A 12,380-nucleotide genomic window follows, 5' to 3' on the forward strand; every position below is an offset into this window, starting at 1 on the left:
TTAATTTCTTTTTTGTCTTTTATTCTTTTTTTCTTCATTATGTAAAGCACTTTGAGCTACTTTTTGTATGAAAATGTGCTATATAAATAAATGTTGGTGTTGTTGTTGTTTGACTACTTCTTTATGCGCCTTTTCCTTTTTTCGGTGTCGCGGCCCCTCATCCGCCTTTCTCCGACTCTCGCGGACTCTTTTTGCGCCTGCGCCTCTCGCGGACCCTGATCCGCCTCTCTCGGCTCCTCAGCCGACTCTCTCGGATTCTTTTTGCGCCTGCGCAGTACGTCTTTTTGCAGCTACGGCCCATGGCCGGATGTGCCTGCGTCCATCATCCGGTTTAGCATTCTCCGTTAGTAATATGGATACCAGGCAGGGGTAAAATGACAGAGAAATACAGTCCTAGGACACCGCACTTCATCTGCCTCGAGCGCAGATATCCTTGCCCTTTTATAGCTTTTCTAGTCTCCTGATCGTAGACCACGTAAGCAATAAAAATAGCGTCCTGACTCATTTTGTATTATTCCAATTGGTAAAGTCTTTACCCTAAAGGTATATTTTCTTGTCACACACATCATTGAAAGAAAAATTACAGAAAGTATATATGCTTTTTGTCACGTACGCAAAACACAAACAAGTTTGATCATTCTGTCCTATTTTCTGTACTTACACACATACATTTTGTTCAATTACATCATTTTATGTTTTTGCACCACCGCCAAGAAGATATGTTCCACCCTGAAGGATGAGATCTTTACCCGATGGGGGGTGCTGAAGAACATCATCACAGACCGGGGCCCGCAGTTTACCGGCTCAGAGGCCGAAGAATTTTGGATCACCTGAAAACGACAGCGTACCATCCCAAGTCTAATTGCACTGAGTGGGTGAACCGGACCCTGAAGACTATGATAGCATCCTTCGTCAGAGACCACCATCAGGATTGGACAAAGTGGCTGCCTGAGCTGCAGTTCGCATTGAACACAGCGGTGCACGAGGTTATGGGTGAGACCCCTGCATTGTTAGCTTTAGGCAGACAGATAAAGGATGGTGAGGTCCCAGTCCAGACAGTCTCAATCGTACAACCAGAGACATAAGCTTGTACAATTCTCGGTTGGGGAGAAAGTCTGGATCAGGACTCATCCCCTCTCCAAAGCATCAGAAAAGTTCATGGCGAAACTGGCTCAAAAGTGGTTCGGCCCGGCAATGGTGGTCCAACGGAAGGGACCGGTGACCTATGCAGTAGAGTGGGGATTACCGGGGACTAACAAGGTAGACACAGTGAAGATCACGAACCTCAAGTCTTGGTCCAGCTGTACACCACGGCCTGGGGGGTGGGATTGTAGCAGTGCTACTATCAGTAAAAACTGCATCTCCCAGCAGTCCCTGCAGGGGCCGTTGGGGTCAAAGGTGGTCAGAGGAGAATAAAAGGAGGGCAGGTGGCAAAGGTGGGTGGGGGGGGGGAGGGTTGGTTGTTATTGTATTTTGTGTTTCATTTACCTGTCGGACTGCCTTCTGTTAATGAAGTCATATTTAGTCGCTGTGTCCTGGATTGTGTCGTTGTTGGGGTCTCGATCATCTGTCTACCTGTGAGCTGAGGACTGATTGTGGATTCACGGCTTTCCCACAAGTATAGCAGCGCTCCTGAACCATCCATCTGCCCGTCTTCACCTTTACAGTGTCTACCAGTAGGACTGTTTTTCATTCCCTTACAACATGCAGATCTCTGGACTTAACTCTCGTCATCTGTCATTTATTCCATGGACTTTGCTGGGTGGAGTTTGTGTTTATGTGTTTAATTTAATATCGCTGTAGGGGTACTGGGGTGGTATCTATATATATAATTCACTAAGCAGCTGCCAGCGCAAGCAAGACACCCATGGAGCACGCAGGATAGAGCCATGCCCACCAACTCTAAGACCATTGGATACGACATCTCACAGAGCCACACCTACCAACTCGGACGCAGCAACTCACAAAACAGGGCGTCATTAACGTTTGTCTCTGTTACAATCCACATGCACCTCTGAGCTACGTTGACTTTTCATTTTTCTTTTCGGTTACGATGCACAACCACGTCCACCATCACAAACTGTTTTACATGCCATGGTCTTAGAGTTGGTGGACGGATATCTGTGAGTTGCTCTTGCGAGTGGGCACATGAACAGGCAGTGTGTATGCTTCGAGAATGAGGGTAGACGTGGCAGGACCACCTAAGAAGCAGTATGTTTGTCGCGTATGTGAATCGCTGTATGCAGCGTGCGGTGGCGGTCCTCCAATTGTCAGTCACAGAAAATTGTATGTTGCCCTCTCAAGAGTTCCATCTTTTCACTCACCTACAGTTGTATCGTCAAACCCACCCATTTGGACAACTGTGTCTTTCAGGAAGTGTTCACCCATCAATACATAATTATGCAGCATCTGCTAAGCCGCGGGTTGGCTAGTTATTTATATTATTTAATGTCATTATATTCTTTAATTGTTGTTGTTCCCCAGTGTGATTTATTTTGTCTCAGTTTGTAAGTGTGTGCAGGTCGAGCCAAGGCTGGGGGCATCCCTGGGATCCTCTAATAAAAATAAATAAATCCCCGTCATCTTGATGGTGTGAATCTTAGCAGCACTGGACCACTACAGACCAATCCCAGCTTTTCCAACTGGGAACCCTGAGCTCAGACTTGGAGGTGCTGATCCTCATCCACGCCACAAATCACTCAAGTCCATCTGGAAGGTCACAGTCGGGTGGGACAAAGAGGACATCGTCATCTACGTAAACGGCCTCTCCACATCCTCAGCTGAGCCACGAAAACTACAAGACCCCAGCAGCAGGACCACCGCCACATACACTGGTCAGAATGCCCACATCAGACAGCTCAACTCTCTCAGGCCCATCATGATCCCCATCACACTGTGTGGCTGGTGGTCTTTAAGTCACGGCTCCCATCCTGCAGCACACCTTCACTGTCATTCCATTCATTTCTTACAGTGTTGTGTGGTGCTGTCCATCACTACTGTGGTCAGCCAGCCAAGATCTGAAGCCCACCTCCGGATGACCACCCATTGGTTACGGCCATCAGATTGTGGCCACTGCTGAGTTTACTTAGGTCATATGAGGTGGCCTGTTAGTCACAGAGCAGGCGAAGGAGAGCAAGTGACATGTCTTAGTACTGTAGCTTGTCCATCCTAAATGAGAAAATAATTTAGAGAACAAGACAGCAGGATGAATGCTAGATGTGTTTTTATTTAGAAACAGCCAAAGTGTAATGAAGATCAGACATCTTCACCGTCTCTCATGGCTTCACTCCTTTTTATTATACAGCATTGGCCAGTCGTTTATCATGCAGACAAATGGAAACTGATGTTCACACTCGATGTCATTCCAGCCACCTGGAACTGAAAAGAAACACAAGAGGAGAGGTGAGGACAACACTGGAGGAGCAGCAACTCACAAACTCATTTTGAGATTTGAGGGACTAGAGAACGTTGCCATCCCACCCGCCGAGTGCCGGAAAGTTGGACCAGGAGTCGGCGTGCAGGTGATGCGGTGGAGGACATCGAAAGGAAATTCTCAAGGTCCAGCCGCCTGGTGTTACGCCGTCACCAACGTCAGCAGGGGTTTTAAACCAAGAGATGCAAAAATTCAGAGGAGGGTCTGGGTGTGATGGCAAGAGGCCTCTTCAACAGTGTGGGTGTCTGTGTGACCAAAAAGACCACTGGGGACCCCTCAGAGCCCCATGAACCAAAGTAGGCTCTCTGGTGACCGCTTGATCTCCTCTCGCCAAACACAAAACATCACGAAACACACTGCATTAGTAAAAGTCTGATCAGCTCTCTGTCAAGGAGCTAAGTGGGGTCTGCGGGGTCTTAATCTGTCCTGGCCAAAATGATTGAAGTGTTGCCAAGTGTTGTGGGTACTTAATGACGTCACTCGCAGGGTGGGTCAGCTCGCCCAGTTTTTCAGTGAGCTACGTGTGACCCATGAAGGGTTTTGTTGAATGACGGCTCGCTCGGTGCCAACTGAACTGAGGTTGGTCCGTCATTTTCTAACCCATTTAGTGCTGCAGAGCCCATCCCAGCTAGCACAGGGCACAAGGCAGGTGCCAGTCCATCGCAGGATATTGGACTGGGCTCTGTTTTATCAATGGCTGAGTTTGTTTCCTTTTTTGACATTTTCATTGAGATATTTATTTCCCATCATTCCCTGGGGTGATTAAAAGATGAACAGCTTGTGAATGTTTGCATCTGCTCTAGTGGTGCCACCTGATTCTTCACCCAGAAGAGCCTCGGGCACAATGGCAAGAAAAGGCCCTTTGGCAATACTTCCCTTTGCATTAAGTAAATAAATTTATCTTGAAATGCGGCCATCGACAGTACAATAGAAAAGCAAACACACGCAGTCGGCTTCTGCTAACAACGTACAGACGCACACCTGACATCCTCAGAATATGGCGGAGCAGACGCAGCTGGAGGTTACTGCCGCCAAGTGGGCTTCATTCAGCTCCTCCAGTGCCCACCCTGAATGCTGGGTTCATGTCCATTAGACTCGTGTGCTGTTAGCGTGTTGAGCCGATTTGGCTTTGCTGACATTTGTGACTTACGTGAAGATCGGATCACATGGAGGACCTTGGAGTAGAACTGAGTGGAGTCGTGTAGGGTGGTCCAGAAAATCAGTGCTGTGTTTCAGCGAGGGTCCCCTCTGGTGTGACCTTGTGCTATGAGATTAGACCCTGATTCTCATGTCATGTTATGACACCTTTGCTCTCCGTTTTGACCTTTGGCCTGTTTTGCCCGTTTGTCCCTCTCCTGATGTGCCCCCCACGTCTTTGGTGCTGTCACTCATAGTACAGAACACTGAGGACCATCACTTGTAACATCCTGTAATCTCAATAACCTCCACCCTCATAACCCTTTGTTTCCACAGTCAAAGCCGATTTTGGACCCATTGGCACACCATGGCATGAGTTCCCACGTGTTTTAGGTTGATCTGCAGGTTCTCTTATGAAAAGCTTTCTGAAAATCCAAACACATGACTTCCTGTGCACCTCTCTGGCTGAATACTTTTTGCTTTTTTCCCATAGAATTCCAGTTGAATGTCTTTGGGATGTGAGGAATAAACACACACAGGCTGTGACCAGGCTGCAGTCTGCCATGCCAGTGTGCCCCCCATAAAATGTAATTCAGCCATCCAAACGTTATCAGGCCTGCGTGACGCCCACCCACACACGGTGACCAGAGCCCACCCTGACAGCATCAGGTGCAAAGTGCCAACCACCCCTGAGCGTGCAGCCAGTCCATCAGAGGGCCATCAAATGCCACCATGCTGCCCACTGAAGAACAGAACTTAAAAAGGCCGCATGAGGTGAGCGCGGGGTCTTGTTTATTCTTTTTTATTTTTTTTTATTGGCTGAGTACCCCTCCTTTAACCGTCACCTTATTGTGGTGGAGGGGTTTGCGTGTCCCATTGATCCTAGGAGCTCTGTTTTCCGGGGCTTTATGCCCCTGGTAGGGTCACCCAAGGCAAACTGATCCTAGGTGAGGGATGAGACAAAGTGTGGTTCAAACCTACTATGATGAAAGAAAACTTTGGACAGCGTTTTCCTTTGCCCGGACGCGGGTCACCGGGGCCCCCCTCTGGAGCCAGGCCTGGAGGTGGAGCTCGATGGCGAGCGCCTGGTGGCCGGGCTTGCATCCATGGGGCTCGGCCGGGCACAGCCCGAAGAGGCAACGTGGGTCCCCCTTCCCATGGGCTCACCACCTATGAAAGGGGCCAAGGAGGTCGGGTGCAGTGTGAGTTGGGTGGTGGCCGAAGGTGGGGACCTTGGCGGTCCGATCCTCGGCTACAGAAGCTGGCTCTTGGGACGTGGAATGTCACCTCTCTGAAGGCGAAGGACCCTGAGCTAGTGCGTGAGGTTGAGAGGTTCCGGCTAGATATAGTCGGACTCACCTCGACGCACAGCTTGGACTCTGGAACCAATCTCCTTGAGAGGGGCTGGACTCTCTACCACTCTGGAGTTGCCCCCGGTGAGAGGCGCCGAGCGGGTGTGGGTATACTTATTGCCCCCCGACTTGGAGCCTGTACATTGGGGTTTACCCCGGTGGACGAGAGGGTAGCCTCCCTTCGCCTTTGGGTTGGGGGACGGGTCCTAACTGTTGTTTGTGCGTATGCACCAAACAGCAGTTCAGAGTACCCACCCTTTTTGGAGTCCCTGGAGGGTGTGCTAGAGGGCATACCTTCTGGGGACTCCCTCGTTCTGCTGGGAGACTTCAATGCTCACGTGGGCAATGACAGTGAGACCTGGAAGGGCGTGATTGGGAGGAATGGCCCCCCCGATCTGAACCCGAGCGGTGTTTTGTTATTGGACTTCTGTGCCCGTCACGGATTGTCCAAAACGAACACCATGTTCAAGCATAGGGGTGTTCATATGTGCACTTGGCACCAGGACACCCTAGGCGTCAGTTCGATGATTGACTTTGTGGTCGTGTCGTCGGACTTGCGGCCACATGTCTTGGACACTCGGGTGAAGAGAGGGGCGGAGCTGTCAACTGATCACCACCTGGTGGTGAGTTGGCTTCGATGGTGGGGGAGGATGCCGGTCAGGCCTGGTAGGCCCAAACGTGTTGTGAGGGTCTGCTGGGAACGTCTGGCAGAGCCCCCTGTCAGAAGTAGCTTCAACTCCCACCTCCGGCAGAACTTCGACCACATCCTGAGGGAGGTGGGGGACATTGAGTCCGAATGGGCCATTTTCCGTGCCTCTATTGTTGAGGCAGCTGACCGGAGCTGTGGCCATAAGGTGGTCTGTGCCTGTCGTGGTGGCAATCCCCGAACCCGTTGGTGGACACCGGCGGTGAAGGATGCCGTCAAGCTGAAGAAGGAGTCCTACCGGTCCCTTTTGTCCTGTGGGACTCTGGAGGCAGCTGATAGGTACCGGCAGGCCAAGCGGAATGCGGCTTTGGTGGTTGCTGAGGCAAAAACTCGGGCGTGGGAGGAGTTTGGGGAGGCCATGGAGAACGACTTTCGGACGGCTTCGAGGAGATTCTGGTCCACCATCCGGCGTCTCAGGAGGGGGAAGCAGTGCAGTGTCAACACTGTATATGGTGGGGATGGTGCGCTGCTGACCTCGACTCGGGACGTTGTGGGTCGGTGGGGGGAGTACTTCGAAGACCTCCTCAATCCCATTAAAATGCCTTCCAATGAGGAAGCAGAGCCTGGGGACTCAGAGGTGGGCTCCCCCATCTCTGGGACTGAGGTCACCGAGGTGGTCAAAAAACTCCTTGGTGGCAGGGCCCCGGGGGTGGATGAGATACGCCCGGAGTTCCTCAAGGCTCTGGATGTTGTAGGACTGTCTTGGTTGACACGCCTCTGCAACATCGCATGGACATCAGGGACAGTGCCTCTGGATTGGCAGACCGGGGTGGTGGTCCCCCTCTTTAAGAAGGGGGACCGGAGGGTGTGTTCCAACTACAGAGGGATCACACTCCTCAGCCTCCCTGGAAAAGTCTATTCGGGGGTCCTGGAGAGGAGGGTCCGTCGGATAGTCGAGCCTCGGATTCAGGAAGAACAGTGTGGTTTTCGTCCTGGTCGCGGAACAGTGGACCAGCTCTACACCCTTAGCAGGGTCCTGGAGGGTGCATGGGAGTTTGCCCAACCAGTCTACATGTGTTTTGTGGACTTGGAAAAGGCGTTCGACCGTGTCCCTCGGGGAATCCTGTGGGGGGTGCTCCGAGAGTATGGGGTACCGGACCCCCTGATAAGAGCTGTTCAGTCCCTGTACGATCGGTGTCAGAGCTTGGTCCGCATTGCCGGCAGTAAGTCAAACCCGTTTCCAGTGAGAGTTGGACTCCGCCAGGGCTGCCCTTTGTCACCGATTCTGTTCATAACTTTTATGGACAGAATTTCTAGGCGCAGCCAGGGCGTTGAGGGTGTCCGGTTTGATGGACTCAGGATTGGGTCACTGCTTTTTGCAGATGATGTTGTCCTGTTTACTTCATCAGGCCGTGATCTTCAGCTCTCTCTGGATCAGTTCGCAGCCGAGTGTGAAGCGGCTGGGATGAGAATCAGCACCTCCAAATCCGAGATCATGGTCCTCAGCCGGAAAAGGGTGGAGTGCCCTCTCAGGGTTGGTAGCGAGATCCTGCCTCAAGTGGAGGAGTTCAAGTATCTCGGAGTCTTGTTCACGAGTGAGGGAAGAATGGAGCGTGAGGTCAACAGGCGGATCGGTGCGGCGTCCGAAGTAATGCGGGCTCTGCATCGGTCTGTCGTGGTGAAAAAGGAGCTGAGCCATAAGGCAAAGCTCTCAATTTACCAGTCGATCTATGTTCCTACCCTCACCTATGGTCATGAGCTATGGGTAGTGACCGAAAGAACGAGATCACGAATACAAGCGGCTGAAATGAGTTTCCTCCGCAGGGTGTCTGGGCTTTCCCTTAAAGATAGGGTGAGAAGCTCAGAGTAGAGCCGCTACTCCTCCGCATTGAGAGGAGTCAGATGAGGTGGCTCGGGCATCTGATCAGGATGCCTCCTGGACGCCTCCCTGGTGAGGTGTTCCAGGCACGTCCAACCGGGAGGAGGCCCCGGGGAAGACCCAGGACACGCTGGAGGGACTATGTCTCTCGACTGGCCTGGGAACGCCTTGGGATTCTCCCGGAAGAGCTAGAAGAAGTGGCCGGGGAAAGGGAAGTCTGGGCATCTCTGCTCAAGCTGCTGCCCCCGCGACCCGACCTCGGATAAGCGGGAGACAATGGATGGATGGATTGGTTGAGTATTTGATATTTAAACAAAGGCTGATGATTTCGCTCTTATGAATCCCTCACACTCTCTTTATTCTCGTTGAATTATTTGTGACGCTCATCACATCCTAACAAGCCCCCTGGTGCCCGCCCTCCTGCTCTGCCAGTCACAAGTCGACGCGGTGACAGTTAGATTTCTCTGATTTGCTCGGTTCTACAAAGTGTGCTACATGGGGGTCTTAAGGACAGTCCCACATGTTGCTGCCACACACACACACACACACACACCGCTCTTATTGTACAATGTGCTCAAGTGAAGCACAAAAAGACTTGAGTGCCCCCCAGAGTGCTTCACAGCACCCCAGTCCAGTGCCAGGCTACCCCTGGTGTGGCGTCCAGTCTCAACGTTGAAATGGCAGTGGTCACCATTGCAGTGGTCATCTTCATCAGCCCTAAAACAGAACACACGGCTTACCTAGATAGTTGGTGTGTAAGCAGTTCTCAATGCCACGGTCGTTGTTGGGTTCACCCGGATTCCAGTTTGTAAAATCCCACTGGGACCCATCAGTCCAGAGCCACGATAAGGTCTGCAAAACACCAGCATTGCAGTAAGCAACGGGACCCTCACTGCAGCAGGATTGCACTCCTCTGCCATCTTAGAGCTTACAGCCCCCCAAGACCACAAAGATGAATGGACGGGAGGGCAACTTACCCGCACACAGTCGAAGCCTCCGAGCCAGGTGGTGGGTTGATGGGAGTCACTTCTCTTAATCAGACTGGTGATGAAGTGGTGGTCACCACTGCTGTGGACAGACGCCAGGTTTCCTCCAAGTCTGACACAGTAAAGCTAAAGGAGGGGGTGACAGAGAGGGTCCACGTTAGGCCAGCATGCCACACACATCAGGAAGGACACAACAAAAACTGGTTTGCCATTTTATTTGAGATTTTGTAAGACCCCTGAGGCAGTGGCTCCCCTGCATGATACTTGGAGTGCATTTTGTTGAAGGCTTTCAGACAGCAAACTCTTAAAAGGCCACTGCTGGTGTTAAACTGACCACTGGACAGTCCAGCTGTGTCACTGCCTGTCCTTTGTCACTTTGAAGTGAGGTGCCACCCAACTTCAGACATGAGGTCTGCACAATTATGAAGTTTTATGTCTGTTGGGAATCAATAATGGTGGTCCTGTCTCCTCACTCTTAAATATGCCACATACAGTCGCCCGTCAGTAAAGCATCGGTGCTGCAGGTCAATTCCTGCCTGTCCTGACCTTGGCCTTTGTTGGCGGTCCTGGCAAGACACCATTTTACAGTAAAGTGTGTTCTTTAGAATTCAAAAAGGCAAGTAGAAGAAATAAAGGAAATTTCAGGGATCCTGTAGAAATGAAGGCTTCAATCGGATTGAAATGTAAGACTTTGAATTGTAATCTTGTAGCGGTACAAAGGTTTGGAGGGTTGGCGTCAATGGTGATACACCCTGAGTCGTGGTGCCCGTTAGCTCCTTATGACACACAGCAGTGATGTTCACAGGCTGCACTCATGCGGGTGGCCGGTGTGGTGAACTGAATGTTTCCAGCAATTTCAGATAACAACAGCTGAAAAGAAACAATGTGGTCAACTCAGCAGAATGTCCACCTCCTCTGTGTTCTGGCCGTGGAGGACCCCTTTACTTTTATGTTGACCACATCATGTGGCAGCTGCCAGCTTGTGTTGTACCCAGGGATTGATGTGCTTCTGCTTTGTGACCAGAGCGTCGTGGCACATCGGGCATCACCATGTAGTTAAATCACTGCGGGGGGCTCGAATTAGTGTGTGATGTCATTTTCACCATGTGGCCCAACATGAACATGTTGAGTATAAACTTGGCTGAAGAAGAAACTGGCAGAACAAGGAGTGCTGCGGGTACCCCGTGACACAACAGTCAGCGTGGGCTCAGACGAGGAGCTTGTGTTTTACCAACATGCTGGAATTCTATGAGGAAGCAAGAAAAGGAGACAACCAGAGAGGAGCAGATGATGTGATTTATCTCAGAAAGCATCTGATAAGGTGCCACATGAGAGGGTGGGCATCAATCTTAAAGAAGTGGCACTTCAGGGTGTGCTGTGAAGATGGGGGCAGAATTAGCTGAGACACCAGAAGCAGAGGGTGATGGGCTGAGGAACCTTCTCAGAATTGGCAGATGTTAAGAGTGGTGACCAGCAGGGGGCAGTGCTGGGGCTACTGCTATTTTTAATATCAATAAATGACTTAGGAATATGAAGGACAAGCTGGTGATGTTGGCAGTTGATACCAAGACAGGTGGACTGGCAGATCATCGAGAATCCACTGAATCATCACAGAGGGACTTGCACAGCAGACAGGCTCGGGCAGATTAGTGGAGGATGAAATTAATGTCTGCGGTGGGCTGGCGCAGTGCTTGGGGTTGGTTCCTGCCTTGTGCCCTGTGTTGGCTGGGATTGGCTCAAGCAGACCCCCGTGACCCTTTGTTTGGATTCAGCGGGTTGGAAAATGGATGGATGGATAGAATACAAAATGGGGGTGGTCTGAAAATCAAGAGTCCACCTTATGAAAAGGATTTAGGAGTCATAGTGGACTCTAAGCTATCAACTTCGTGACAGTGTTCAGAAACCATTATGAATGCTAAGAGAATGTCAGGTTCTATAGCGTCTTGATGTGTACAGTACAAGTCACAGGAGGTTCTGCTCAGGCTGGTGAGGCCTCATCTGGAGTCGTGGGTACAGTTTGGGTCTCCAGGCTACAAAGAGGACATAGCAGCACAAGAGAAGGTCCAGAGAAGAGCGACTGGCTGATTATGGGGGGCTACAGGGGATGAGCGATGAGGAAAGATTAAAAGAGCTGAGCCTTAAGGAGATGAAGAGGAGACCTGACTGACTGAAGTGTTTAAAATGATGAAGAGCATTAGTCCAGTAGAGTGAGACAGTGACTTAAAAATCACTTCATCAAGAACACAGGGACACAGTTGGAAACACATTAAGGGTAAATGTCACACAAAAGTTATGATGTCACACAGAGAGCCACAGACTCGTGTAATACGTGACCAAGTAGTGTGGTGGGCACGAGGACTATAGGGACCCCCACACCTTGACTTGATGTTATTTTGCTGGATTTATGTGGACAGGACTGACGAATTCTGATGGATTGAAGGTCTTGTCCTCATCTACATTGATCTAACATTTTAACCTGCAAGTCTTCTTTAAGCTTCCCTGACCTCTCGGCTTTCCTCTTCACTCCTGGTAGATAGATGTGAAAGGCACTATATAATAGATAGATTGATACTTTATTAATCCCAATGGTAATTCACATGCTGGGCAGCACGGTGGCGCAGTGGTAGCACTGCTGCCTCGCAGTTAGGAGATCCGGGTTCGCTTCCCAGGTCCACCCTGCGTGGAGTTTGCATGTTCTCCCTGTGTCTGCATGGGTTTCCTCCGGGCACTCCAGTTTCCTCCCACAGTCCAAAGACATGCAGGTTAGGTGTATTGGTGATTCTAAATTGGCCCTAGTGTGTGTTTTTGCCTGGTGTGTTTGTGTGTCCCCTGCGGTGGGTTGGCACCCTGCCCGGGATTGGTTCCCTGCCTTGTGCCCGGTGTTGGCTGGGATTGGCTCCAGCAGAACCCCGTGACCCTGTGTTCGGATTCAGTGGGTTGGAAAATG

At 50.8% G+C, this 12,380-nt stretch overlaps 2 protein-coding genes across 13 annotated transcripts in view; one reads left to right on the plus strand and one right to left on the minus strand.

Moving 5' to 3' along the window:
- Positions 1-12,380, minus strand: part of LOC114657054 (lactose-binding lectin l-2-like) — a 561,576-nt gene that overhangs the window by 283,771 nt on the left and 265,425 nt on the right. The window contains exons 6-8 of one of the 3 annotated variants that reach the window (XM_051931856.1): positions 9,425-9,559; positions 9,188-9,299; positions 3,212-3,378 (exon numbers count right to left, since the gene is read on the minus strand). The exons of 1 other annotated variant lie outside the window; for it this stretch is intronic. In XM_051931856.1, the coding sequence (XP_051787816.1) occupies positions 3,284-3,378; positions 9,188-9,299; positions 9,425-9,559 (342 nt within the window). In that variant the 3' untranslated portion in view covers positions 3,212-3,283. Of the gene's footprint in view, positions 1-3,211; positions 3,379-9,187; positions 9,300-9,424; positions 9,560-12,380 lie in introns of those variants that run through there. One more of the 3 variants, XM_051931854.1, reaches the window with a different exon arrangement.
- LOC114657053 (lectin-like) overlaps positions 1-12,380 on the plus strand; it is a 207,074-nt gene that overhangs the window by 88,669 nt on the left and 106,025 nt on the right. The gene's annotated exons all lie outside the window — the stretch shown is intronic.

The sequence above is a fragment of the Erpetoichthys calabaricus genome, chromosome 9, assembly GCF_900747795.2.
Source record: "Erpetoichthys calabaricus chromosome 9, fErpCal1.3, whole genome shotgun sequence".
Classification (NCBI taxonomy): Eukaryota; Metazoa; Chordata; class Cladistia; order Polypteriformes; family Polypteridae; genus Erpetoichthys; species Erpetoichthys calabaricus.